Source organism: Camelina sativa, chromosome 15 (genome assembly GCF_000633955.1).
Source record: "Camelina sativa cultivar DH55 chromosome 15, Cs, whole genome shotgun sequence".
NCBI classification, from domain to species: Eukaryota; Viridiplantae; Streptophyta; class Magnoliopsida; order Brassicales; family Brassicaceae; genus Camelina; species Camelina sativa.
In genome coordinates this window covers 5,954,790-5,980,500 of record NC_025699.1, presented here as the reverse complement: position 1 = coordinate 5,980,500, position 25,711 = coordinate 5,954,790, and the positions used below count along the sequence as shown (strand labels likewise).

The 25,711-nt window shown below is 34.2% G+C and overlaps 7 protein-coding genes and 2 long non-coding RNA genes across 12 annotated transcripts; all 9 read right to left on the bottom strand.

Annotated features, from left to right (window-relative positions):
- Positions 4,353 to 6,996, bottom strand: LOC104745593. Of its 3 annotated transcripts, none has more exons than XR_760771.1 (4): positions 6,819 to 6,996; positions 5,616 to 6,481; positions 5,164 to 5,396; positions 4,353 to 4,690 (listed from the first exon to the last, which is right to left on the bottom strand). It is a non-coding gene; the product is annotated as an uncharacterized LOC104745593 (long non-coding RNA). The 3 variants fall into 3 exon arrangements; XR_760770.1 differs by having other exon boundaries at positions 5,164 to 5,691; positions 5,777 to 6,481; XR_760769.1 differs by having other exon boundaries at positions 5,164 to 6,481.
- Positions 7,753 to 8,248, bottom strand: LOC109129073. Its single transcript, XM_019236665.1, has 2 exons — positions 8,136 to 8,248; positions 7,753 to 8,046 (listed from the first exon to the last, which is right to left on the bottom strand). Exons 1-2 carry the CDS (start codon positions 8,233 to 8,235, stop codon positions 8,036 to 8,038), a joined length of 111 nt encoding a protein of 36 aa, XP_019092210.1. The 5' UTR covers positions 8,236 to 8,248; the 3' UTR covers positions 7,753 to 8,035.
- On the bottom strand, positions 12,023 to 12,662 carry LOC104745592. The gene is made up of 2 exons (XM_010466880.2): positions 12,516 to 12,662; positions 12,023 to 12,350 (listed from the first exon to the last, which is right to left on the bottom strand). Exons 1-2 carry the CDS (start codon positions 12,604 to 12,606, stop codon positions 12,217 to 12,219), a joined length of 225 nt encoding a protein of 74 aa, XP_010465182.1. The 5' UTR covers positions 12,607 to 12,662; the 3' UTR covers positions 12,023 to 12,216.
- Positions 14,452 to 15,537, bottom strand: LOC104745589. 2 transcript variants are annotated; one of them, XM_019236663.1, is made up of 3 exons: positions 15,399 to 15,537; positions 14,846 to 15,013; positions 14,452 to 14,747 (listed from the first exon to the last, which is right to left on the bottom strand). In XM_019236663.1, the coding sequence occupies exons 2-3, from the start codon at positions 14,940 to 14,942 to the stop codon at positions 14,641 to 14,643; spliced, it is 204 nt and encodes a 67-aa protein (XP_019092208.1). In that variant the 5' UTR covers positions 14,943 to 15,013; positions 15,399 to 15,537; the 3' UTR covers positions 14,452 to 14,640. The 2 variants fall into 2 exon arrangements, 1 of the variants encoding a protein (XP_019092208.1); XR_002035381.1 differs by lacking the exon at positions 15,399 to 15,537 and having other exon boundaries at positions 14,655 to 14,764; positions 14,846 to 14,936.
- Positions 15,320 to 16,113, bottom strand: LOC109125175. The gene is made up of 2 exons (XM_019236662.1): positions 15,918 to 16,113; positions 15,320 to 15,576 (listed from the first exon to the last, which is right to left on the bottom strand). Exons 1-2 carry the CDS (start codon positions 16,015 to 16,017, stop codon positions 15,464 to 15,466), a joined length of 213 nt encoding a protein of 70 aa, XP_019092207.1. The 5' UTR covers positions 16,018 to 16,113; the 3' UTR covers positions 15,320 to 15,463.
- On the bottom strand, positions 16,205 to 18,197 carry LOC109129069. Its single transcript, XM_019236657.1, has 2 exons — positions 17,870 to 18,197; positions 16,205 to 17,640 (listed from the first exon to the last, which is right to left on the bottom strand). Coding segments are annotated over exons 1-2 (1,353 nt in total). The 5' UTR covers positions 17,871 to 18,197; the 3' UTR covers positions 16,205 to 16,288.
- Positions 18,381 to 19,279, bottom strand: LOC104745590. The gene is made up of 2 exons (XM_010466878.2): positions 19,148 to 19,279; positions 18,381 to 19,063 (listed from the first exon to the last, which is right to left on the bottom strand). Exons 1-2 carry the CDS (start codon positions 19,245 to 19,247, stop codon positions 19,011 to 19,013), a joined length of 153 nt encoding a protein of 50 aa, XP_010465180.1. The 5' UTR covers positions 19,248 to 19,279; the 3' UTR covers positions 18,381 to 19,010.
- LOC104745591 lies at positions 20,779 to 21,431 on the bottom strand. The gene is made up of 2 exons (XR_002035385.1): positions 21,284 to 21,431; positions 20,779 to 21,039 (listed from the first exon to the last, which is right to left on the bottom strand). It is a non-coding gene; the product is annotated as an uncharacterized LOC104745591 (long non-coding RNA).
- On the bottom strand, positions 21,761 to 25,424 carry LOC109124911. The gene is made up of 2 exons (XM_019236648.1): positions 24,155 to 25,424; positions 21,761 to 24,077 (listed from the first exon to the last, which is right to left on the bottom strand). Exons 1-2 carry the CDS (start codon positions 24,866 to 24,868, stop codon positions 22,002 to 22,004), a joined length of 2,790 nt encoding a protein of 929 aa, XP_019092193.1. The 5' UTR covers positions 24,869 to 25,424; the 3' UTR covers positions 21,761 to 22,001.

Genomic DNA, 25,711 nt, shown 5'->3' with positions numbered 1-25,711 from the left:
AGTATAAATCAAGTGTCGCACGTATGTACGTAAAAAAGAATGGTCAAATTTTTGTCTGAGGTGGTTCTTATTAATTTGAACTATGAAGGAACGAGTTTCTTTATTTTAGTTTTCAAGACGACCGTGATATACTAGTAAAAGTGATGTCATATTGTCGTAGCGAAGAATAAATCTCCAATCTTAAAAAAAAGAAAAAAAAAAAATCTCCAATCTTCCTCTAACGGAAATATACGTTAATATTTGACGGAGTAGGAAGCACGGCGGAGGAGAAACAAAAAATGGACGTTGGAATTGAAACCATAACTTTGGAGGATTTTACGGGATTTAGAAAATTTGGAATTTTGATAGATTTTAGAGGAGTTGATATGATTTATGGTATAATTCTTTCAAATCCCATCTAAAACCATGAGATTTGGGAAGTGTTATTGGATGGTGGTTTTTAAAAAAATTTGATGTATTTAGAAATTAGGTGTTATTCAATTGTATATTTTAAATAATCTATTAAAATATGTGTTATTTAATATTTACTGGATTTTGTGTGATTTTGGATTTCAACGTACTTTGCTTCTAATATACGAACAAACACAATATCACACTTTCTCAAACATTTCATTTTTCTCTCCTCTCTCTCTCTAGATAGATCTCTAGCCTTTAACATATTATTGTTTGATTTTTTTTCTAAATCCTTAAATATAACCATGCTTATTCATAAGATCTGTGTTATTTTTGAGAATTTTTTTTTTTGTGTTCTTTAATTTTTTTTTCTGGGTTCAAGATCTGTAACTTTTTTTTTTCTGGGTTTATAATATAATCTCACTTTTTTTTCTTCTAGGTTCAATGTCTGTTTTTTCTTCCACAAAGTCTATGTCTATAATCACACATATTCATCAGATCTTTGTTTTTTTTTTAGATTTTTTTTTGTGTTCTTTAACTTTTTTTTCTGGGTTCTTGATTTAAAACTTTTTTTTTCTGGGTTCATGATATAATCACACCATTTTCTTCTTGATTCAATGTAAAAGTCTGGATGTTGTTAATTTAATATGGTTTTGGTGTATAATACAGTTTATGAATATTTTTTTTCTTTTTTTTCTTCTATAAATAACTTTAAAAAAATCCATAACAATCACCAAAAACAGATTATAAATGACTTTCAAATCCACCTTATATGCATTATAAAATCCACATAAATACATTAGACTTTTAAATCCACTAATGTCCTGCGTCAATTAAAATCCATTAAAATCCTTAATGCAATAACACCTCTTTGGATTTATGTATTTTTAACTAAACAAATCCTCTAGAATCCCTAAAACTTAATAAAATCTAAATCCACAAACTTTTTTGAATAACAATAAATTTTAAAGTAGATTTTTAAATGATCAATTCAATAACAGTGGATTTTAATGGACTTTTTATAATCCATGATTGAATAACATAGGATTTGTAAATTTTACACAAATAATTTAAAATGTTATGTTGAATACATCCCCCTAAGTTTTAATAATTTACACTTTAGGGTTTATGCCTTTATCCCTAAAATATACAAAACAAGTCTCAAATTATAAAGCATGAAAATAATAAAGTTTGATGTAAAGTAAAATATTTTTCTTTTTGATTAGTATGAAATAATTGATGTCAAATAGTTAGAATGTGATTAAAAAAAAGAACTTTTCCAACCAATAATAATGCACCATGTATCTTAGTGGTCCCAGGTTTAATCCACATTCAAGATGGTTTAATCCACATAAATTTTTAATATTATTCAACTCCCTTATTGTATAAATTCAACTGTTGCATTAATGAGTCAACACCTCTATTGTAGATAGACTAAGAGTCTTACCATAAAATTCTATGTTCTCTTATACTATAAATTGAAAAACAAAGTGAACATGTTCTTCATCAATCAATTCTTATTTTATATACTTTCCCCAAAAGAAAAACAAAATAAAGTTATTGGTTTCCTTGGTTGTGTTCTCTCTTCTCTTGATCGGTTTTGCATCTGCGCAAACTCTCATAGTAGATTCTTGCAAGAAAGCAGCCGCAAAAGAGCCGTTTATGAAATATGATTTCTGCGTCAATTCTCTTACACAAGATCCACAAAGCAAAACGGCGACCACCCTCGAAGGTTTAGTCCTAGCATCGACGAAGAATGCTGCGGCGGAAACACTGAACGTAAAAGGACTCGCTGAACAGATCCTCAAGGGGAAGGGATATGGGCCAGGTATGGAGGCAGGGCTACACAAGTGCGTCAAGATTTATGGAGGTGCTTATGATTTTTTAAACACTGCTTTAGCGAACGTTCAATCACACCATTATAGTACTGCTGTAGAGGAATTTCTTTATGCTTCATTTGCACCGTTCGACTGCGTGAAATATTATTGGATTTCTCCCTTCGCTAAGGAGAGCTATATTATCTTTGAGAAGATTTTGATTCCTATGACTTTAACTAAAATGTTGTGATGAATTTGTCAAAGTATTTTACTAATCAAAACAACAATTAATGTTTACCATGTAAAATTGAGAGCAAAGAGACTGTATCTTAATGGAAATAAAAATTTTCTTTACATGTCTAGGTTTTTTTTTGCCAGCAACATTGACATATTGGCTTTCTATTAAAATTTATAATTCTTTTTTTTTGGAAAGATAAATACCAAGGTATTAGAGTTTGAAGAGGCTATACTACAACTGTGGATTTGAAACAATCATCAAATATCTTAGTCCAAAAAAACACTGATAGAAATGGTTCACATACAGCTAAACAAAAGAATATGGTTAAAGGCTTACGATGATTTTCTGTATAAGAAGAACAATCAATATATTTTACTAAAGAACTAATGAAATTACAAATGGTAAAGTTTAGAAATTTTTTTTGATATGCATGTGTTCTCCTACTTTATTATATAAGATTGATTAAAAGAGGCAATTTTTTTCAAGATATTATTCTTTAGTATTTAAAAATCAATATAGTTTAATTTAGTAATTATTAGATATGGACCTGCCTGATGTGCAGGGTTAAAGTTTTGTATATCAAATAAAATTTAATAAAAATATATTAAATTTATTGTAAGTTATTTATAAATTTAATTTTGCTATAATACCTGATTTTATATCTATTCACAAATTTTTTATGTATGTTACCATTAAAAGTGTATTTTTTACACCTAAATATATTGTATGTTACAAATATAGTATTTACCTAGAAAATGTCTATATAAAGACATTAAGCCAACTATTATGTTTCTTTATTTTCACTTTTGTATAGTTTTTTTAATTACTAAAATTGTTTGCTCAAAAAACATTTCGAATAAAAAATATATTACATAAGACTACTAATCAATGATGTATTATCACAATAGTGTATGGCCAACCATGGAGAGAATCTCGACTCTGCCCTCTTCCTTTATAGAGAGAACCTTGTATCCAACCTCCTCCACGATGGAGAGAACCTTGGCTCCGTCTTCCTCCCTTGAGGAGATAACCTTGCATCCAACCTCCTCCACCTTTCTCCTTTGGAAAGATAAACTTGTGTCCAACCTCCTCCATTATAGAGAGAACATCGGCTCTGCCCTTCTCCTGTGTGGAGAGAATATGTTCACGTATTTTAGCTATCTCAAATTGGCTTGCTCTGGCAACCAATGAAACTAATTAAAGACCAATTTCTAATGTCACAAAATCTTTTGATAATAACCAATGTTAAAATTTTTAATGTATTCGTAGAAGTGTCTTTGACACACCATGATGTAGCCTCTGTCTCTGTAACGCCCTGACCGCCACCTTGCTTAGTTACCCCATGTTCACTCCCAGTCCATGGTCCCACCTTCCTCAATGGATCCCACGTCCACTCCCAGCCTGTGGATCCACCCATACCAGACGGCCGGTTTGTTACGTCCGGAAGGTTTTAAAAACTTGTTTACCGACCCTACAAATCACCACATGATCTTTCTTTGTGTTTTGTCCTCACTCGCACAGTTCCGACAATCACTTCTCGGAAGGTTACCCATTCTGAAACTACTTTAGCTCAAACACGCTTAACTCTGTAATTCTCTTAAAATCTTTGACCGAAAAGATAAATGCACTTTGGAGGCATAGGTGGCTAAATAAATTATTTTAAAAATTTCCATAAACCAGAGTGTCACAGTCTCTGAGCTCTATTTTATCTAACCATTAGGTAGATGAGGTTCTACTTGTTATCTCTCTTTGGCATTGAATAAATGATAACAATTATGTTTGCACAAGAAAAAGGTATATGACCAACCAATCAAGGTTGAGAAATTAGAAGAAAAAAAAAATTATAAAATTTATAACTTGACACATGTCAAAATCTTGTTAATCGCTAACTTTCAAAACCCAACTTTATATAATAAGATAGCATAAACGAATTACATCTTAATTTCTGTATATGCGTGTAAATGGGCCGAAAGCTCCTTAATTAATGATCGAGACATAAGAGCATCCACATTGGTTAACCTTGCAAGGGTGTTCACAGTATCTTAATTTTCGTATATGCCTGTAAATCAACCTGCTTCACTGATCTTCCGGATAGCATTATTCACAGTATCTGCAACATAGATATTCCCTCTATCATCCACCGTGTTTCCCTTAGGATTGTTCAACCTCGCTTCTCTTAATCTACCGTCAACATGACCCGAATATCCTTCAGGGGAGGCAGTAACCAGCCTCGGTCTGCTATCTGCCATTGTTCCAAGAGTTACAATTTGTTTGTTCAAGAAATTCATCTAGTACTTGATTTTCTACGAATATACAAAATCCACAATCAGTTTCCCACATGCTGCATTCAAGTTTTAGACATTGAATCCAAATTGGTAAACAAAGAAAAACATGTCTTGATTTTTTTAAAAAACCTTTTTTTTTACCTAAAATCTCTGTATTTCGATATACAACAAATTGTAGAGACCACACATAGTCCATGCGCACTACTACGATTAGGTAAGCACACATAGTTTCTTTATCACGTAAAAGCAAACAAAAAAAAAACTGATTTCATCATCCGTAATCAAAATCCTTTAAAAAATCACAATTATTGGAATCCCACGAATGTCTGACGCGAAATCAATAGTACCATATACTACTACAATGGACACAAACCCAAAAAATAGATAGTCCCACAGAAACATTGAAACTAGAACGAATCGAGATCCATACCTGATCCAAGATTTCTTGAAACAAAGAAGGAAAATTTTCAGGAAGAAGAAGACGACTAGGAGAGATCCATTTTATTTGGAAACCGATCAGAATTTCGATTGTTTTGTTCTCGTCGATTTTAATAAATCGATTCATGCTTTCCTCGTTTCATTGGTATCGGAAAAGAGAGAAGCAAATGAAGAAAAGAGAAAAAAAATAAAATACAACCAAATACGTTGAGTGCCTGCGAGTATCTAAAATGATATGAGCAGAGACACAAGTTTTGAGATAACTACGATTAAAATTTTATTTATTTTTAATTTTATTATTATAAAAAAAAACATCCCAAAGTATAACCAATGGGGATGCTCTAACAACTACTAGTCTTTCAAGCTTATGAAAATGTTCACAAGTAATTCTTTTAATTATTAATTGCAACAAATCCAGCCTTTTGCCGGAGGTGAACGGCTGACCTTTACAGCGATCTGCTTTCCTTTGTGAACGTGAATCTTTCTACCTTCTTCTTCATTTGCTTGTTACACATCAAAACTATTTTATAGCAATAGTTATATATAACTCTTTATAGCAATAGTTGGATTTGCACACGAATCAAATATTGTAAAAAAAGACTTACTCATTTTCTGGGTTTTGGGAATTGTTATGATGATCGAATTGGAAGATGCGATGCATAAAAGTAGCAGCGAAGCTATTAGAATGAACTTGGGACTCATTCTTTTTATTTGCCCCTTTTTTTTTGTGTATATATAAGAATTAGAATACAACGCTCTAGCTAGTTTTCTTCCGGAGCATATATAAATAAATAGTATCTTATAAACTAGTTTATAGTTAGGCAGAGATTATTTCATCAGGGGTCGTTCTCTCGCCACAGTTGGTGATATGTATAACAGTATAAGTCAATGCATGTAATGAACACTACTGTTGACTTTTTTAGCCTCCTTAATTTTTCCTTTTGCATGCATGAGTTGAAAAGTCCGATGTTTATCATCAATTTTGGTACGAAAGTAAAAAAAAAAAATCTCATTGTCACTCAATTACAGATCAGTTGTAGTTAACTATTAAATCATTTAACTATATATATATATCCAAGTTCCATTTCATTTATTCATAGAGTATTACACATAATCAAACAACTACTTACCAAATATGCAGAAATCACAAGTTAAGATGTATAGAACAGATCGATAAAATCCACATGCTATAACTAATTAGAAATTATGACTCGGTGGATCGTTTCCATGATAAGCAGATCTAGAAAAACTGCCTCTAAAGCCAATCTTCATTCCTTTGCTGATGTGTATATCTCCGATCCTCCCTTTCCCTGTTTTATAAATTGATGCATAAACGTTGATCAAACAAATTAATCAAATAGTTATTTTGTTCCTTCATCAAGAACATGTATCTATAGATCGTAAATTTTATCATTTTTTCTATATATACACACAACAACTAATAAGTGTTACTCGTTTAGTTTAATTATCAATCGAAATCAAATTAATATCAATTCAAAAAGATATATACGCCTTTTTCACAGACTACAAACTTATATGACATATATACGAATTAATCTGAATCTCTCTATCATATCTATATTTCTGGATGATCAAAAATGACGAGCAAATTAAAAAGAAAAATGAAAATAAGCGGTGGAAACTTACTTGTCGTGAGAGATGGATAAGTTACTTTAGCCAAAGTTGGGTTTAATGCAATAGACGAGAGGAGAATCCAACCAGTAAGCAAAACCAACTTCCAATTCATTTTTTTGTTGAGAAAATTTAAGGACTTTGCAAACACCTAAATGGTGGTCACATATATATATATATCGAGAGAGATATATTTTTTGATGTGGTCGTCAAGTTGTTTATTTACAAACTAAATTAGAACTAATAATGCTTCCCGGAAGTAACGTTAATTATAAAATAAAATTAGTAAGCATTTTTAACTTTGTTTAATGGATGAAGTTGTTTGAACATGTTTAATTTAATAAGGTCAAATTAGAGACGGGGGTGTCATGTTCGATATATAAAAAAAGCATACTTATCTATCACATACGCGCGGCTTATTTGTCAGTTTTGAAATATGGTTCAGTTCCTTTAAATTGCTGTATCTTTTCCTCAATATATTTGTTGTATGTTAGATATAGCCTTGCAACTTAAGTGTCATGAACCAAGCATGAGCGGGCAAATGGTTTGGCATGATACCATTTGGGAGGTTTATAGATACCCATTTGAGTGGTTTATCTTGACCCTGGGTCTGAATCTGATCCTACCTGGAGACGACGAAATAGTGTGTGCCTTTTTTTATAAGCGTACATTTACCTTTTAGTTCTGGGATTAGAGAGATCAAGTTCGAACTTTCTAAGAGGTGGTTTAGCTCAACCAAACAAAAAAATAAGTATAGAGATATGCAGCAAAACGATTACACAATTTTGTACTCGTATCAGCGTTGTATCACCACTCGCATATAAATATGTACATTATTGAAAGAAACGACAACATTTTGTCTCTTTTCAAATAAACAAAAGGTGTTACTACTGAAAATAGCATTGGCGGTTTTTCATAGAGGAAAGCATTTGACTGTAATAAAAAAAAAATTACGATGGACTTTTATTTTTATTTTCTTTATAAGGTAGAGTACAGTACTTTACAACATCAGAACTTTTTATTCGTATCTCATTTAAGTAAAGAACCTATTAAAATAATTTTGTTGATTCCCTATTTTTTTTCTGACTACAGTATAAAATTAAATGTCAGTCCATCTAAAGTCTAAACACTACGACCCATAAAACTCAGCTCCTCTCATGCATACTCCCTTCTCGCGCCATTGCCTTGCTAACAACAGTGGGGTGCCGGTCTTGACTTACTAGGCCGTGCATCTATATAATCACTGCGAGATAAATTGATGTTAGACTGTTAGTCATATAAAAGGGAAGTGTATGGAGCAAACGGGATGATATATATTGGGACTATACTTACAAAGTTTTCGGATTTGGTATGTCTCACTTGAAGCTGCATAAGATGAGATCACCAAATAGAGAGCCAAAAACAAAGCAATTAACCACAAATTTCTCTTCATTTTCTTCTATATCTTTGTCCTCTGTGTTGTACGTAGACTTGAAGTTGTAGGTGTATTTATACCAAATTCAGTTTTAAAACGTGAGGTATAGAATGAGGCAGCGTGTGCAAACCACCTACTCTCTCTGACCTATAGCAGATCAAGTCTTCGACGTAGACAAACAGACAAGGGAAACCTTTTTGTTGATCATTTCTGTTGATTTCTTTTATAAATATGTTATAATTCCTACATACAAAAATTAAAATTAATATAAACTAAAAATTATATATTAGAGGCATAATTCAGTTTATCAATCATTTAATTTTCAGTTAATTTTGAATTCGGACTCCATGCATGAAACATAATAATGTACAAAAACTCACTTCATTCATGTAAATAAAATTAAAAGGCAATTGTAGAATATGTTGCCGAGTCAAAAGTAAAATTTGATTCAAAACAGACCGGGACGAACTAACATCTCAAAAAGACTTGTTAGACATCTAACAACGAAAATTAAGATGAGAATTTTCTTGGTTTCTTACATTGGATTTTTCTAATGCTAGAACAAAGAATAGTATTTATGTATAATTGGTCTTTCTGACCAACACGGTGTTTTTTCTACGAGAAGTTCCTTTGTTCGTCTCCTTTTGCTTCCTAGCAACATTGGTCCGCGGGTAGTGATACACTAGGCCCTGTGTCTATAACTCTCCCTATATATATATATATATAAGTACTAAATATCAATTACAAGTCATATATTAAGAACAAAATATAGAATAAAATCAAATCTACAAATGATAAATAATTAAATACTATTCGGGTATGAATTACTCACCCAGTTTGCGGAATTTGTATACCTGAGCTGAAATCGCATAAGATGAAATCACCAAAGAAAGAACCAAAAGTAAAGCAACCGACCACATTTTCCCCTTCATTTAATCTCTATGTGTGTGTTGATGATATTCTTCTTTTTGTACGTTATAATGGTTTACATGTATATATTTGTGTATTTATATGAATCAAACACACATGCGACTAAGTTTGACCGTAAATTATTAACTAACTAGATGGATCTTTCGAATGATATCATCCATCGCTTTCTTTATATGGTTGATAATACAAAGTCTTTTCATAAATAGTTTCTTATGTGTGATTTATAGTTTATCATGTAACATAGGTTATTGAAAATGTGATAAAGATAGTTATGAATAATGCTTATAATCTTATATAATGAGTTTCAAATAGCGCGTGAAAGGACTTTGAAAAAAAAAAAAAAAGTGTAACTAGAGAAGACTAGGTGTCTAGGTCTAGGTCTTAATCCTAATTATGCTAGCTTCTACGGAATATGATTAACGTACGTACGTACTCTATCTTCTACTATTTCTGTTCAAATAATTTGTTTTGAATTAACAGTCCATAAAGTTAACATGCTAGCTAGGACGAAAGTCTTGTTATTGACCCAAATGAAAAGGGTATATTGCTGATCCAAAAATGGAATCCGGTATGGATCGAAAGAACTGTTATTTGAAAAAATGTGTAAAGAATTATACATCGGAAATTGAGATAAACCCTATAAAAACTAAACAACACCATGGTTTCATTTTTATTTTTTGAATAACGACGGACAAAGAGTAATTTTTTTTGTAACCGGTGTGTTTAACCGTCATGGCCCTGAACCGGCAATTATCTACGAGATGTCCCTTCGTTCGTCGCCATGTGCTATCTAGCAACATTGGCTAGCCGGTTGTGGTCTACTAGGCCCAGTGTATATCTGCTCGCCTATATAAATTAGTATCAATCATGTCATATAAAGAAGGATAATATAGAACAAATCATATATAAGGTATATTATCCGGCATGTACTATATATTACTCACCGAGTTTGCGGAATTTGTATGGGAAAGCTAAAACCGTGCAAGATGAAATCACCAAAGAGAAAACCAAAAAGAAAGCAGCCAACCATATCATCCCTTTCATTTAATCTATTTATGTGTTGATGTTCGTTTTATTGTACATGTGATAGGTTTACGTATATGTGTTTATTTATATGAATCAATCATGTGACTAGGTTTAACTATAATTCATTAACTAACTAGATGGAGCTTTCGAATGAATTTCATTCAGCCTTTAATTTATATTGTCAATAACACAAAGTCGTTCCCATATATATATATATATATATATATATGGTTTCTTCTGTGATTCATAGATTTTTTTTCATGAGTTTCGAACAACGCGTGAAAGGAATTTGAAATATATGTTACGTTCGAAACAAGACTGAGAATAAACATTAAATATGGAGATATAACTAGAGAAGACTAGGTCACTTTAAAAACCACATGCAGAAACTAGACTCGGTCTTAATTGATAAGGATCGGACTAGAAACAGTATGTAAGGGAAATACATCTATAAAGCTCATTTCTTTCAACACTTTTTAGAGATAATTAAACACTCATTTTATGTGCCATGTGGGTTACATTTCCTGTTTTTGCTGTTTTGTACGACTGAACAAAAGTATGAACAAAGCGTATAGGCCTTTTGCTCACCAAAAAAAGCGTATAGGCCTTTTGCTCACCAAAAAAAAAGCGTATAGGCCTTTTTGCCTTATATTGTAATTTGATTTTTTTCTTTCTCTTTAGAATTAGGATAAATGAACAATAAAAGAAACAAGCAGATGGTTGACTAAAACAAGAACACAAATATATCTTCAAATCACGGATAATATATATTGTATATGGTTCACTTTTAAAAGCTAACCAGCATTCCCTATAGAGGACATATTTCTACAAGGATTTCCTTTGCCTGTGGTCTGCGGATTGGCACTCGCTTGTCCGGCAGATGGTGACATACTACACGGTGTTTCGATATCTTCTTCTGTTTACGTAATAAAAAAAAAAGTGAAGTAGATAATTAACTTCATACTAGCAATCATGTAAAATGAAAAATGCCTATTTTCAGTATTACGAGGAACCTTATAACTCTTGTAACATGTAAAGCTAAGCTATGAAATACTACATATAAAATAATACCAAAAAGAATACGACATATATCAATTTCATAGTGTGCTGTTATAAGAAAAAAGTTGGCTTATAATTTCATTATGTTTACAAATGAAATATTATATATATATATATCAACTAGGTTTAATATATATAACCTTTTTAGATATGTGGAATTAATCGGATGATGAATATCAATTTTACTCACTGAGTTTTCGGAATTTGTATGGCTGAAGGGAAATTGCATTGGAAGATAACACCAACGAGAGGAGCAAAAGAGAAGCAATTAACCAGAACTTTCCCTTCATAATTTAATTTCTTCTATTTTTGCGTTGATTCCTTTAATTTTGGAGTAGGTTATAAAGATTGGTGTACAATACATGTGTGTGTTTAGCAATAAGACGTGTGAGCAAGTTTCATTATATTTAGGTTTAGTGGTTTGTGTGATAATATCGTTGTTGCGTCACTTTACGGATTCAAATTCCAGTGATGCATTTCGTAAACAACAGAGAGGAAAGAAAAAAGAACTTAAAAGTTTTCTAATTAACTTTTCAATGCTAATCATTGCAGATTTAAAATTCTTTTCATTCTATCAAATTGATTGGTTTACGTACTATTCAGAACTGAACGAATATTAATTGAAATGATTTTAATTTATTTCATATGATTTTGAAGTTTGATCCGTCCGTCTCCAAAAAATATGGAATATACAAGATGTGTTTACACGTCCAATAGTGTGTATAAATTAGAAGACAAGGTCAATCTATTATTCTTACGTAAATAATTTAAAATTAGGTGACAGCTTGGTTCGTTGACAAAAGATCTTGTATGGAGGAACTCCAAAAGAACAAGAAAAAAACCAACAGTTAGGGATTGAAAAATAATAAAAACACATAGGAACCGGCCATAGATTTTCTTAAGTATCTTGTACTTCGCATAAACTAAGTAAGGAACATATATTTGAGATTATACGATGTAGCCACAAATCGTATAGCCATCGCCTTATAGTGAATTTGGACCTGCGGCTTGTGACGAGTCACTACCACCCCATTGGCGATCGCGTGGTGACTTACTACGAGGTGCTCCGATCTTCATTATCTTTCGAATGTGGATCGTTTCTGCTATTGTTTCTTCTTCTATAAAACAGTGAATTGATCATATATACTATCATGCATAGATGTAAAAGAAGTAGCTAAATGTTATCCAACTTCTAACCATCTTTGATATCTTTTACTTAACATATTAGCTTATCATTTAGCATACATAAGAAAGAGGATGATACAAATATCAATAATACTTACTGGATTTGTATGATTGAGCTAAAACGACGTATGACAAAATCACCAAAGAGAGAATCAAAAGCGAAGCAATCAAACAGGACTTGACCTTCATTTTTCTTGTGATACCTTACATTGTTTGAGTATATATCAATCAAACTTAAGGTTTATCATAACTTATTATTAATCAAGTTTTCGAGTAGCGCGTCCGAAGACTTCTATATAAACATTATATACTTTATAACTGATATATCATATAAGTCAACATATAGCTAGCTATGCATCCGGGGTGATTAGATTATATATGCATGCTCTTTTGGTTCACAGAAATATATAATTAACTACAATCTTTTTAAATTTCCCTTGCAAAACCTTCGTAAGTTTACCAAGTTTTCCTATTTTTTTAAACGATGTATATTAAATTCTTGACGAAAAAGATATTTATTCTATTTGATCAGCATCTTAACACAAAAAAAATGTACAAGTCAAACAAAAAACTTTTCTTTCCTCTGATTGGGACCGTCCTTTACATTGGGGTCTCATCATCAATAAAAACAAAATCATGTAATATTTTAATCTCATATCTTAAAACAACAAAACAATTTACGAGTATGCCTTGGCTAGTTGGCTGGTCCGTTTAACCATATCAGCCGGCGTCCGGCACACCTCTACTGGATGATAAGCCTTGGCCTCCACGCTTTGACACACTCCCTGGTGTTTGGATCTTCTTTGTCTTCTTAATGTGAATCATTTCTCTTCTTTCGTCCTTTACAAAGAAAACAAAAAAAGTGTACGAAACTACAACTGTTAGATCCTTCCAGTGAGTTTATATATGGTGGTTAAAATCGAATATAGCATATATTAAGATAGGTGAAGCAAACCGGATGACCAAAAAAATGATACTAATACTCACTGATTTTTGAAAATTTATATGGTTGAGCTGAGATCATCTCGACGGAAGACAACAAAGAGAGAACCAAAAGTGAAGCGATCAACCCCAACTTTTTGTTTTGTTTTTTGTCGGTTGATATACGTTTTATATACACAGCTCCATACATGTGTAATAATTTATATATATCAAATCAAACATACTGTATATGACTACGACTCTACGAGGTTTTTCAGTTATAAAAACCTTGGAAAATGGTTTGGAAAGATGTTTTTATACGCAGCTAGCTCCAGCCATCAAAGAGGTTCAGAAACTGGTCTTGAATCCAAAGTAAGTCAGAAAGAGTTTAAGCCAAAACTGATCGTGAAGTGGTTCTTACGTTATGGCTGGAAAAGATTTGGAGCAGAGCTTGCTTTTGAGGACCCCAACATAACCAAAGCAGTCTCTCACAACTTGGACTAGGCAATCAAGCGGCCGCAGCAAATCAGACATGATTTGTATAGCAGTATAAAAATCATTGTAGTGACTTTAGTTTAGACTACTACTATTCAGGATTTTTATGTTTCCATGACTATGTATATCATGCATGTTTCATAAATATTCATAACCATCATTACTATTAGTCCATATGAAAAGTTTCTGTATACAAACATTATTTCTGACTAACAATGAAAATAATAAAAATAGCAAAGATTATGGAATAAAACCTTATAAAAACATCTCTTCTATACACATTTATTCTTCAGCAAGGCCAATCTTCCCACACCCCAACGGTCAAAAACAAAGCCACGTGAACAGTTGAAACGAGGCTAAAACATGCAAAATAATTATAGTCTAAGATGAACTATATGGAGATCTTCCTACACAACAAATAGACTGGCAAAGTTCTAGCTAGTAAGACATAAAAATCTGACACATCCAGAATAAGACGCTACTTACCACTGAAGAGTGTGTTGAACGCTAAAAACGCGCGTGGTAAGAATCCGGTTTCTTTGTGAAACGTCGTTTTAGGTAGTCTTCGAGATCTCAGACGATAGATTTGACGGATAAAAAAGGTGGAAGTTGGAATGTGGAAAACATGCCTTTACAAGTTTCAAAACTTTACATTTTAGCCCCAAAACATACAAAATAGCATAATTGAATCTTTCCATGCATTCTATTAAGCATGCGAGTAATGGGCCGAAAGTCTCATAATTAATGATCGAGGCATCGAGACATAGCAAAATACTCGTCTTGTATGTTCACAAGTACTTAATTTTTTTAATCATTGCAACAAATCCAGCCTTTTGCAGGAGGTGAACGGCTGACTTTTACGGCGATCTTCTTTCCTTTGTGAACGTGAATCTTTCTACCTCCTTCTTCATTTGCTTGTTACACATCAAAACTATACTTTATAAACATTATTATAACTCTTTATAGCAATAGTTGAATTTGCACACGAATCAAATTTATAATAAGGACTTACTCATTTTCCGGTTTTTGGAAATTGTTATGATGATCGGATTGGAAGATGCGATGCATAAAATTAGAAGCGAAGCTATCAGAATGAACTTAGGACTCATTCTTTATGTCTGCTCCTTTCTTTTGTGTGTATAGGTAAGAATTAGAACACAACGCTAGCTAGTGTTCTTCCCTAGCATATGTAAATAAATAGTATCTTATAAACTAGTTAGTTAAGACTGTTAGGTAGAGATTAGTTCATCAGGGGTCGTTCTCACTTCTCACCGTTACGTTAGTGATATGTATAAGTCAATGCATGTAATAAAAGCTGTTGACTTTTTTAGCCTCGTTCTTTTTTGTTCATTAAAACTTGAACACGAGTTGAAAAGTCCACTGTTAATCATCAATTTTGGTACGAAAGTAAAAACAGGAAAGAAAAAAAAAAAATCATTGTCACTCTGTTACTGATCAATTTTAGCTAATATAATTAACTATTAAATAATGTAATTATATATCGAAGTTCCATTTCATTTATTCAAAGAGTATTATAGTACGTTCATAATCAAACAACTACTTACCAAATATGCAGAAATCACAAGTTAAGATATATATAGAACAGATCGATAAAATCCACATGTTATAATTAGAAATTATGATTTGGTGGATCGTTTCCATGATGTGCAGATCTAGAAAAACTGCCTCTAAAGCCAATCTTCATTCCTTTGCTGATGTGTATATCTCCGATCCTCCCTTTCCCTGTTTTTTAATTTGATGCATAAACGTTGATCAAACAAAATAATCATATAGTTATTTTTTTTCCTTCATCAAGAACATGTAAATCAGTATATGTAGATCGTAAATTGTATAATTTCTTCTATATATACACACACACAACAACTGGGTGTTATACTAGTTTAGTTTATCAATCGAAACCAAATACCAATTCAACAAGATATATACGCCTTTTTCACAGACTACAAACTTACATGACATATATACGAATTAATCTGAATCTCACTATCATATATATATTTCTAGATTATCAAAAATAACGAGCAAATTAAAAAGAAAAATGAAAATAACCGGTGAAAACTTACTTGTCGTGAGAGATGGATAAGTTACTTTAGCCAAAGTTGGGTTTGATGCAATAGACGAGAGGAGAATCCAACCAGTAAGCAAAACCAACTTCCAATTCATTTTTTTCTTTGATAAGATTTAAGGATTTTGCAAACACGTAAATGGTGGTCATATATATATAGAGATATTTCTTTTTGATGTGGTGGTCAAGTTGTTTATTACAAACTAAATTAGAACACATAATGCTTCCCGGAAGTAACGTTAATTATAAAAGAAAATTAGTAAGCATTTTTTACTTTGTTTAATCGATGAAGTTGTTTGAACATGTTTAATTTAATAAGGTCAAATTAGAGCCGGGTGTCTTTTTTTTTTTGGTCAAACAAGGATTTCATTAACTTAAACCCTCAAAAGGAGGGGAGTTCATACAAATTGAAGTTAGAGAAATACAAAGCAAATAGAGATAGTGGTTCCATGAGTTTTTCAAGATGGTGCTTGACTTTGAAAGACTTGCAATGCTTGAAAGATCTTTTGGGACCAAAGCGGAATCGAACATGAAGGCAGACTTCTCGAATTCCTCGACCAACAAGTGATCATAGACAGCTCTCGCAAAACATGCATATGAGCTTTTAGAAAGGTTCTCCACAAGGGAGATACATGGTAGGTAACTCGCCAACAAGAGACTAAACAAGAACACATGTTCAAGGTTTTCCACACTGTTAGACTCAAATCTCAGGGCATTGGGTGAAACAACAAGCAGGAAACGCAAGTGATATGTGTAATACCGTAACAAAGCAGGTGGGTCCTCCCTCACATGAAGCCATCGGCCATGGAGGTTAAGGAATTCCACACAAAGCTTGTAGCCGGTTACACACCAAAATAATAATACAGACCCAAGCTTACAATCATTAGGTGAGAGGGGAAGGGTGGGGGTTGGGATTGTCCGAAGGGTATACTTGAGGAGGTAAAAGCAATACCGTAACAGAGCAGGTGGGTCCTCCCTCACATGAAGCCATCGGCCATGGAGGTTAAGGAATTCCACACAAAGCTTGTAGTCGGATTTGCACTGAGACAATAAGATAGACCCTATGTTCGAAACTACAGGTGATTGGTGAGAATCCATCAGACCTTGCCAAAAGTAACTATCCGACCAAACTGGAGTTGTCGTTAGTCTTTTAACAAGGAGTCTTCGGCCAAGTAAAACAGACTTAATAAACATCAACAATATTGGGCTTGATAGTGTTATACCATAACTGGAGCTGGACTCAATTGGTAGATGGGCTTTGAAAATAGTCATGTAAATAGACTTTAGGTTTGTTAGAATAGAGCCATTACCTTTTAAGTTGGTCTTTAAATGATGGAAAGTTAGACTGAGGCCTAAAGGTGGATGACTTCGTGGGCCTAGCCCAATAAAAGAGGTCACAATCCAGATTAGGGTTTTGCAATACGGTAGCCTTGCTTTCACCGTCGACGGCGCAGACACAGCCAGTCCAAGAGTCTTCCACCACCATAGGTTTTCCAGTAGCTTGCACCTGAGCCATGGATGATCTGGTTGGAGCATATGGGGAAGTGGCGGTCTTGCCGGTCTTGAGTTTTGGTGATGATATACTTTCAGGGAAGTCAAGGCAGATTTAGAACTAGTAGTGGTTAGAAGCACAACGAGGTAGATCTCGGATTTGATGAATAAAGCGCTTCTCAAAGGAGATGGTTCCTCTTGGATAGATTTTGGCAGTAAACTTTTGGACAGAAAATTTGTTCTAAAAATTTCAGAACCTGAATTTTGTATGTTCTACAAAATTAAGAATATGTATTCTACGTTTTTCTTCATTCTACATCAATTCAGAATTCGTTTTCTACGTTTTACCCTATATACTAAAACAAGTAGAAGATATATCATAGAAATTTTTAGAATTTGTAATCTGTAAACCTTAGAATACCCTAAAAATAGAAAGAAAATAAATTAAATAAGGAAAGNTATGGAAAGAAGGGAGGGGAACTGCATTAGATCGCCTCCTTGATCTCCTTCTTCCACCGACGCTAAAGCTTGAATCTTCCTCCAAAATTATCCAAAGAGTGAGGTTTCCAGATGATTGAGACAAAGGCCAAACATGGGACAAAACCTAGAAACGATGAAAGAAAGATGAGAGTGAGAAGCTAGGAAAGAAAAGGATATCCCGACGCCGGCAAGCCATAGCTCTGCCGGCGTCGAGGTAGGGATTCAGATTTGAAATCTCGATAGTAGTGCCTGGGAGCGTTTTTAAATTTTATCGTTTATTAACAGATTCGCAACATGTCGAGCCGGGGTGTCATGTTTGATATATAAAAAGCATAATTATCTATCACATACGCTTATTTGTCAGTTTTGAAATATGCTTCAGTTCCTTTAAATTGCTGTATCGTTTCCTCCATATATGTTGTATGTTAGATATAGCCTTGCAACTTGCAAGTGTCATGAACCAATTGGATGAGCGGGCAAATTAAATGGTGTGGCATGATACCTTTTGGGAGGTTTATAGTGACCATGGGTCTGATCCTACCTGGAGACGACGAATTAGTGTGTGCCTTTTTCATAAGCGTACATTAACCTTAATTTTAGTTATGGGATTAGAGAGATCAAAGGCGAAAGTTCGAACTTTCTAAGGGATTTAATTAGCTCAACCAAACAAAAAATAAGTATAGAGATATGCAGCAAAGCGATTACACAAATTTTTACTGGTATCAGCGTTGTATATCACCACTCGCGAATAAATATGTACGTTGTTGAAAGAAACGACAACATTTTTGTTTCTTGTCAAATAAACAAACGGTGTTACTACTTAAAATAGTATCAGCGGTTTTTGATAGAGGAAAATTAATGTAAATAAAAAAGTATTAGCGATGGACTTAATTTTTATTTTCTTTCTAATTAACGTAGAGTTTATAACATTAGAACATTTTATTCTTAGCTCATTTAAAGTAAGAACCTATTTTAATGTGGTTGATTCCCTCTTTATTTCTAAATTCTAACTATAGTATACAGTTATAAAATTAAGTACCAGTCCAATCAAAGTCTAAACACTACGTACGACCCATAAAACGGGAGCATCATGCTCCCTTCTCTAGCCGCCTTTGCCTAGCTAACAACACTGGCCTGCCGGTCTTGACGAACTAGGCCGTGTTATTATACCCACTGGGAGATAAATTGATGTTAGTCATAAAAAAAAAAAGGAAAATGCATGGAGCAAACGGGATGATAAATCGGGACTGTACTTACAAAGTTTTCGGATTTGGTATGTCTCACTTGAAGCTGCATAAGATGAAATCACCAAATAGAGAGCTAAAAACAAAGCAATTAACCACAGATTTCCCTTCATTTTCGTCTATATATATATCGCTTTGTCCTTTGTGTTTTAGTCTTGAAGTTGTAGGTGTGTATTTATACCAAATTCAGTTTTAAAACGTGACTCACGTTACGTGAGGTATAGTCATCGAACGAGGCAGCGTGTGGAAACAATTTAGCCTGACCTGAAGAAAAGTCTTCGACGTGCACAAACAAACAAGGGAAATCTTTTTTGTTGATCATTTCTGTTGATTTCAATTTTTTTATAAATATATTATAATTCCCACATACAAAATTAAAAATAGAAACTAAAAGTATTACAGTAAATCAATTTATTAATTGATAAAGCAAAAAAATTGTCAATTAATTTTGAAATTCGAAGTCCATATATACAACATTATAATGTACAAAAACTCACTTCATCATTCATATGGCAATAGTAGAATATGCTGCCGAGTCAAAAGTAAGACTGGATTCAAAAACAGACCGGAACAAACTTAACAACTCAAAAGACGTGTCAGAAATCTAACAACGAAAATTAAGATGAGAATTTTCTTGGATTCTTACATTAGTTTTTTCTAATGCTAGAACAAAGAATAATGTTTATGTATAATTGGTCTTTCTGACACGGACACGGTGTTTTTTCCTACGAGAAGTCCCTTTGTTCGTCTCCTTTTGCTTCCTAGCAACATTGTTTCGCTGGTCGTGATACACTAGATTCTGCGTCTATATCTCTGGCTATATATAAATAAAATACTAAATATTAATTACGAATCATATATGAAGAAGAAAATATAGAACAAAATCAAATATACAAAAGATAAATATTATTCGATCGGGTATGAATTACTCACCGAGTTTGCGGATATTGTATGCCTGAGCTGAAATCGCATAAGATGAAATCACCAAAGAAAGAACCAAAAGTAAAGCAACCAACCACATCTTCCCCTTCATTTAATCTATTTTTGTGTGTTGATGATATTCTTCTTTTTGTTCGTTATATTGGTTTACGTATGTATTTATATGAATCATATACATGCGACCGTAAATCATTAACTAATTAGATGGATCTTTCGAATGATTTCATCCATCGTTTTCTTTATATTGTTGATAATACAAAGTCTTTACATACTTTTTTTTTTTTTCTTCTTCCTTCAAAAAAAAAAAAAAGTTTCTTATGATTCATTGAAATATCTCTTGTAACATAAGTTATGGAAAAAAGGAAACATAGGTTATGGAAAAATGTTGATAAAAATAGTTATGAATAATACTTGTAATGAGTTTCAAATAGCGCGTGAAAGGACTTTGAAATAAATATAAGATGTAACTAGACAACTAAGACAAGACTAGGTCTTAATCGTAACAATGATTCTACGGAGATGATTTACGTACGTACTCTTCTACTATTTTAATATGTTCAAATAATTGAGGTGTGTGTATAAAAGACAAGGTCAGTCTCACGTAATAATTAAAAGTTAGGTGACAGCTTGGTTCGTTGACAAAATTTTGTATGAACTCACACAAAAATAAAAAACAAACAAACAAACATTTAGGGGATTTGAAAAAATAATCAAAAACACATAGGAACTGGCCATTGGTTTTCTTTTAAGTATCTTGTACTTTACATAAACTATATTATAAGGTTCACAAATTTGGAAGATATATTTGAGATTATACGATGTAACCACAAGTCGTATAGCCATCGCCTTAGGCGGGTAGTGGCGAGTCACTCCCATCCCATTGGCGATCAGGTGGTGACTTACTACGAGGAGCTCCGATCTTCATTATCTTTCGAATGTGAATCGTTTCTGCTATTGTTTCTTCTTCTACACAGTTATCATCATGTGTCAAAACTCAAAACAGTGAATTACTCATATATATTACCATGCATAGATGTAAAAAAGTAGCTAAATGTTATCCATGCTTCTAACAAATTCTTCGATACCTGTCAGTTTTCCAAAAAAAAAAACAAATTCTAATATCTTTTTAACTCTTTTTTACATACAATTATATTAGCATATATATATGGGAACGGCTAAAGAGGGTGATACGAATATAAATAATACTTACCGGATTCGTATGATTGAACTAAAACGACGTATGACGAAATCGCCAAAGAGAGAATCATAAGCGAAGCAATCAAACAGAACTTGACCTTCATAATTGTTCTGGTGATACCTTATACTGTTTGAGTGTATATATATCGATCAAACTTAAGTTTTATCATAACTTAATAGTCAAGTTTTCACATAGCGCGTCAGAAGACTTCTATAGTTCTATATAAAGATATTTTATACATACTAACTGAGATAATCGTATAAGTCAACATATATATTAGCTATGCTTCCGGGCAGAGTAGACTAATATGCACGCTCTTTTGGTTCAAATGAATACTTTATCAGTCCCAAACAAAGCAGTCTCTCACAACTTGGACAAGGCAGCAAATCAGCTGCACTTCAATCAGTCAAGATTTGTATAGCAGTATGAAATTCATTGTTGTGACTTTAGTTTAGACTACTACAATTCAGGATTTGGATGTATCATGGTACATAACCATCATTACTATTAGTCCATATGAAAAGTTTCTTTAAATAACTCCCAAGCAAACCAATAATAGAAACATTACTTCTGAGTTCTGACTAACAATGAAAATAATAAGAAAAATAGCAAAGATTATGGAATAAAACCTTGTAAAAACATCTCTTCTATACACATTTATTCTTCAGCAAGGCCAATCTTCCCACACCCCAATGGTCAAAAACTTTCAGACTTAAGTCCCTGAAGCTCCTTAGCCACGCCTGAATGGAAACTTCAAAACAATCGGTGGAAGTTTAGGGTATTCGGTTAGGACTGGCCTTGAATCCTGTATTCGATCAAGAGCCTTACTCTCAGCTCTTGCTTCATTGAGAAGATAGCTAGGCTTTGAATCCTCTATCTGATCCAAGGGCTTACTTACTGGTGCTTTCTTTACATAACTGCTTCTATCTTCTCTTCTGTGCTCCGAATCTGCACTCCCATTTCTGTTACACGCTTTAGCGGAGCGCTTTTTCTTCGTTGAACCTTCACGTTTTCTCGGCTCTGGTTTACTTGTGCTTTTCATTTTCTTGGTTGTAAGAAATCCGGATTCAAGAGCTTCCAGGGCCCGGGTGGTCAATGGTCGTTTTCTTGTGCTCTGTCTTCTTGGACCATCTGTATTAATCTGTTGGTCGTGTTGTTGTTCAGATGAACCCACTTCTTGAGTAGTTCCGAGGCCATTGGAAGAACATCTATTAGTATTTGAGCCTGACAACGAAGGGAGCTCAACTGCTTGCTTTTGTTCCATATCATTGGAAGGGCGTTTCTTTTCTGACTCTGACACTGACCAGACCCTCTTTGGTTCTTGATCTGAAAAAATGTGTTTTTGGGGTGTTCTTATCTTCTCTGGAGAATAGTGCTTGTCTACACCGGAGATAGAAGAATTTAACCCACTTGGTTCAATCTCTGACGCTTCGTGAATCTCAATAGGCGGAGAAGACGGCCCAGTTTCAATCTTCACTGGTTCATCAGACTTTAAGTTCATATGCTCAACCGACAACTTGGTTTCATATATCTCTTTGTCCTCATTCATCTCTTCACAACTGCTATTTTGGTGTTGGACTGCACATGTATCTTTCTGCTCTGATTCAAGACAAACAGTGTTTTTTGTGTCATCATCACCCGGTAAATGTTTGGACACTGGACTTTCTCTTGAAATGCAAGCACTGAGCCGTCTGCGTTTTAAATATGGTGCAGAATTTACTGAATGATAGCTAGTTTCTGCTCGAGGGGTAGACGTAGACCTGTGCTTAGACCTCTTTGATCGATCCTTAACCTTCCCCAAAGCCTTCTCCTCCTTTATAGGAGAATCAGCACCTACATAACCACTTTTAGTGTCATCACTTGGTAAATGTCTCCATCTCCTAAACCCAGATACCTTTCCACTGTGGTCTACACTCGTATCAATAATCGTGAATCGCATTTCCTCATTTACTTGGTTCTTGACTTCTAGAGGCCTCACTTGAGACTTTTCCACATTCTGATTCTCCAGGGAAATTTTAGGCGCAGAAGAATCTTTACCTCCTAGTCGAGTCTTTGGCTCAGAAACTAAAGACACTGAATGAGGATTTCGTAATTCACACAACTTCCCTCCTCCAGCAGCCAAACTAGTGTCCACAACAGTGAATTTCATTCCCAGAGTTCCACGGTTAGAGCATGGAGACCTGAGGTAACGGTATCTTTGACTACCAGATGGGGAAGACTCTTCATCTGATTGGTCAGAAGAGTTCTCTGCAACAACGAATCCATTGGCGGTCGCTTCTCTGATCTCTCCTCCTGTTTCAAACTCAAGAAGCTCAGGCTCTGAAATAACCTTTGTTAGAATATCACTGACGGAATCAAAGTAATGATCGCCTTTGACATGCTTCTGTCTTGAAAACTTTTTCACGCCAGGGACAATGAAAACAATGTAATCCTTAGATCTTAAATAGCCTTGGTCCTCAGGCTGCTCTGAACGCCATCCTCTGGCTAGCAAACGCGGCCATACAGCGTCCCAGAATATATCATTGCAACGGGCCTTGCTCAGACGTGAACTGCCGCCAGTTAACTGTTTTATAATGCCAGCAGATGTGAGTGAATTGTAATCCCCTAAGCCCGGGACCGAGGAAGGTTTTGAAGAAACCGTAAACCATGGTTTGGTCTTCATTGGTGTTGATGTAGGAATTGAGAGATCTTCTTTTTCTTTACCAATCGCCACAGCGTCTACCAGAAGCTTGAGACCCACAAGATTCTTCACTGTGTTTACGTATTTCTCCAGAGTGATATTACCTTCAGCAAATGACTTTGAGACCTGCGAATAGTTAAGATCAGTGAACAAAACATATATAGTGGTTACGAATACCGCATCAGGATGTGAAGGAAACTCACATCTACGAGCATCTTCTTCTGAGCTTCATCAGGAATAGAAGGCATCAAACGGGTTAGCAACTGTTGTTGCCTCCAACCTGAATAGAGCTTTCTTCCATACACACATTTCCGGTTCCGTTTCTTGCGAGATGAAGACCAACTGTGGAACTTAGCAGAGTTGTAGAACTTCCCATAGTAAAACAACACAATCTCTCCTATTGCTTTGGTCTCCATGAAACTCTTCACCTGAGTAAAGTTCTTCCCAAATGTATACAGACCAAGAACAAAGCTAGCCACTTCAACATCTTCCCAAGAACTGGACGGTATCGCAGGAACAGCCTCAAGATTCAGTCTTTGCTTCTTGGATTCAGAACTCTTGTCACTCTTCTTGCCTCTGTTCTTGGCAGAGCAACGGCTTTTCTTGGCTCTTAAAGATTTCAAAGATTGGTTCATGTCAACGTTATCATCTCCATTTCCTTGTCCTCTTCTACGTTTGTCAATCCACATTACTTGGACAGGTAGTCCGACGAGAAAGGAGTAAGAAGAATCATCCAAAGCAGCAACAGGAGTGGAAAGAAACACAGCACGCTCAGATGCAGACATCATAGGAGGAATCTCGACCTGAAACTCATCTCCAACACGAGGCTCAACTTGTGCATCTCCACAGCTAAATCCATCATCATAGGAATCTTCCATAACAACTGCTTCTTCCATAATAGTATTCTCCCCTTCCATGCTCAACGTAGTGAAACCTGAAAGGAGAGCAAAAGAGCTGCATTTTCAATATTGACTCTCAAAAACTGTTGAAGCAGATGTAAAAATCAAGAACATCTCAATCATCATAGTTTCCTGGCAAATCAGATACGTACAAGATCAAACACCAAGAAACACACAAAGATTAAAGATGGAACTTAGAAATTCATTATCCTAAGTATGAACCAATGACAAGAGCCCAGATACATACATTGTCGTTACCAACACGACGGGGTAAAGTATAAAGCTCAGATATTTCAGATCACAGTATCAAACTGAAGATTCAACAAACTTGAGAAATTGAAAGATACCAACAAATACATTCGATTCAATTCACCTCTTTGATCATTAAAACAAACAACAGACACATAAATTAGAGCAAAACCCACAAAAGCACCGAAGCGGAGGAAAAAGATAAAGTGTTTTCAGAGCCAAATTAAGTTGAAACAGAGACCCAGATTCGCTAAATCAGACCTGATCAAAAAGCAAAGCCCATAAAAGCATCGATCCCGAATATAAAAACAAAGTTGTACCGTAGACGGCATGTAATTTCTCAATGATCTCGTAACGGATTAACCCACGAGACGAACATATCAACAATGGTATGAAACAAGAAGCAGCAAAAGTCGAAACCTTTACGACAAAAAACATGGAAACACACAACAACCAAAAAGTTGGGTACTTTGATGTTTAAAGAAGGATTCAGCAATCTCCCGATTGTAAAGTTTCTCGATTTATAGGGATAAAGCAGTTAGCGTTGCGTTGTTGACACAAGAAGACCCAGAAAGAGGAAAAGCTAAACACGAAAACGTGAATTGCCAAACA

Coding starts and splice junctions, on each gene's coding strand:
- LOC109129073 (XM_019236665.1), bottom strand. CDS start 8,235: ATGAAGAGAAATTTGTGGTTAATTGCTTTGTTTTTGGCTCTCTATTTG.
- LOC104745592 (XM_010466880.2), bottom strand. CDS start 12,606: ATGAAGGTCAAGTCCTGTTTGATTGCTTCGCTTTTGATTCTCTCTTTG. Junction 12,351..12,515: donor AGCTCAATCATACAAATCCA/GTAAGTATTATT, acceptor ACTGTTTTATAG/AAGAAGAAACAATAGCAGAA.
- LOC104745589 (XM_019236663.1), bottom strand. CDS start 14,942: ATGAGTCCTAAGTTCATTCTGATAGCTTCGCTTCTAATTTTATGCATC. Junction 14,748..14,845: donor TTCCAAAAACCGGAAAATGA/GTAAGTCCTTAT, acceptor ATGTGTAACAAG/CAAATGAAGAAGGAGGTAGA.
- LOC109125175 (XM_019236662.1), bottom strand. CDS start 16,017: ATGAATTGGAAGTTGGTTTTGCTTACTGGTTGGATTCTCCTCTCGTCT. Junction 15,577..15,917: donor TTATCCATCTCTCACGACAA/GTAAGTTTTCAC, acceptor ATTAAAAAACAG/GGAAAGGGAGGATCGGAGAT.
- LOC104745590 (XM_010466878.2), bottom strand. CDS start 19,247: ATGAAGGGAAATCTGTGGTTAATTGCTTTGTTTTTAGCTCTCTATTTG. Junction 19,064..19,147: donor ATACCAAATCCGAAAACTTT/GTAAGTACAGTC, acceptor TTTATCTCCCAG/TGGGTATAATAACACGGCCT.
- LOC109124911 (XM_019236648.1), bottom strand. CDS start 24,868: ATGGAAGGGGAGAATACTATTATGGAAGAAGCAGTTGTTATGGAAGAT. Junction 24,078..24,154: donor AGAAGAAGATGCTCGTAGAT/GTGAGTTTCCTT, acceptor AACTATTCGCAG/GTCTCAAAGTCATTTGCTGA.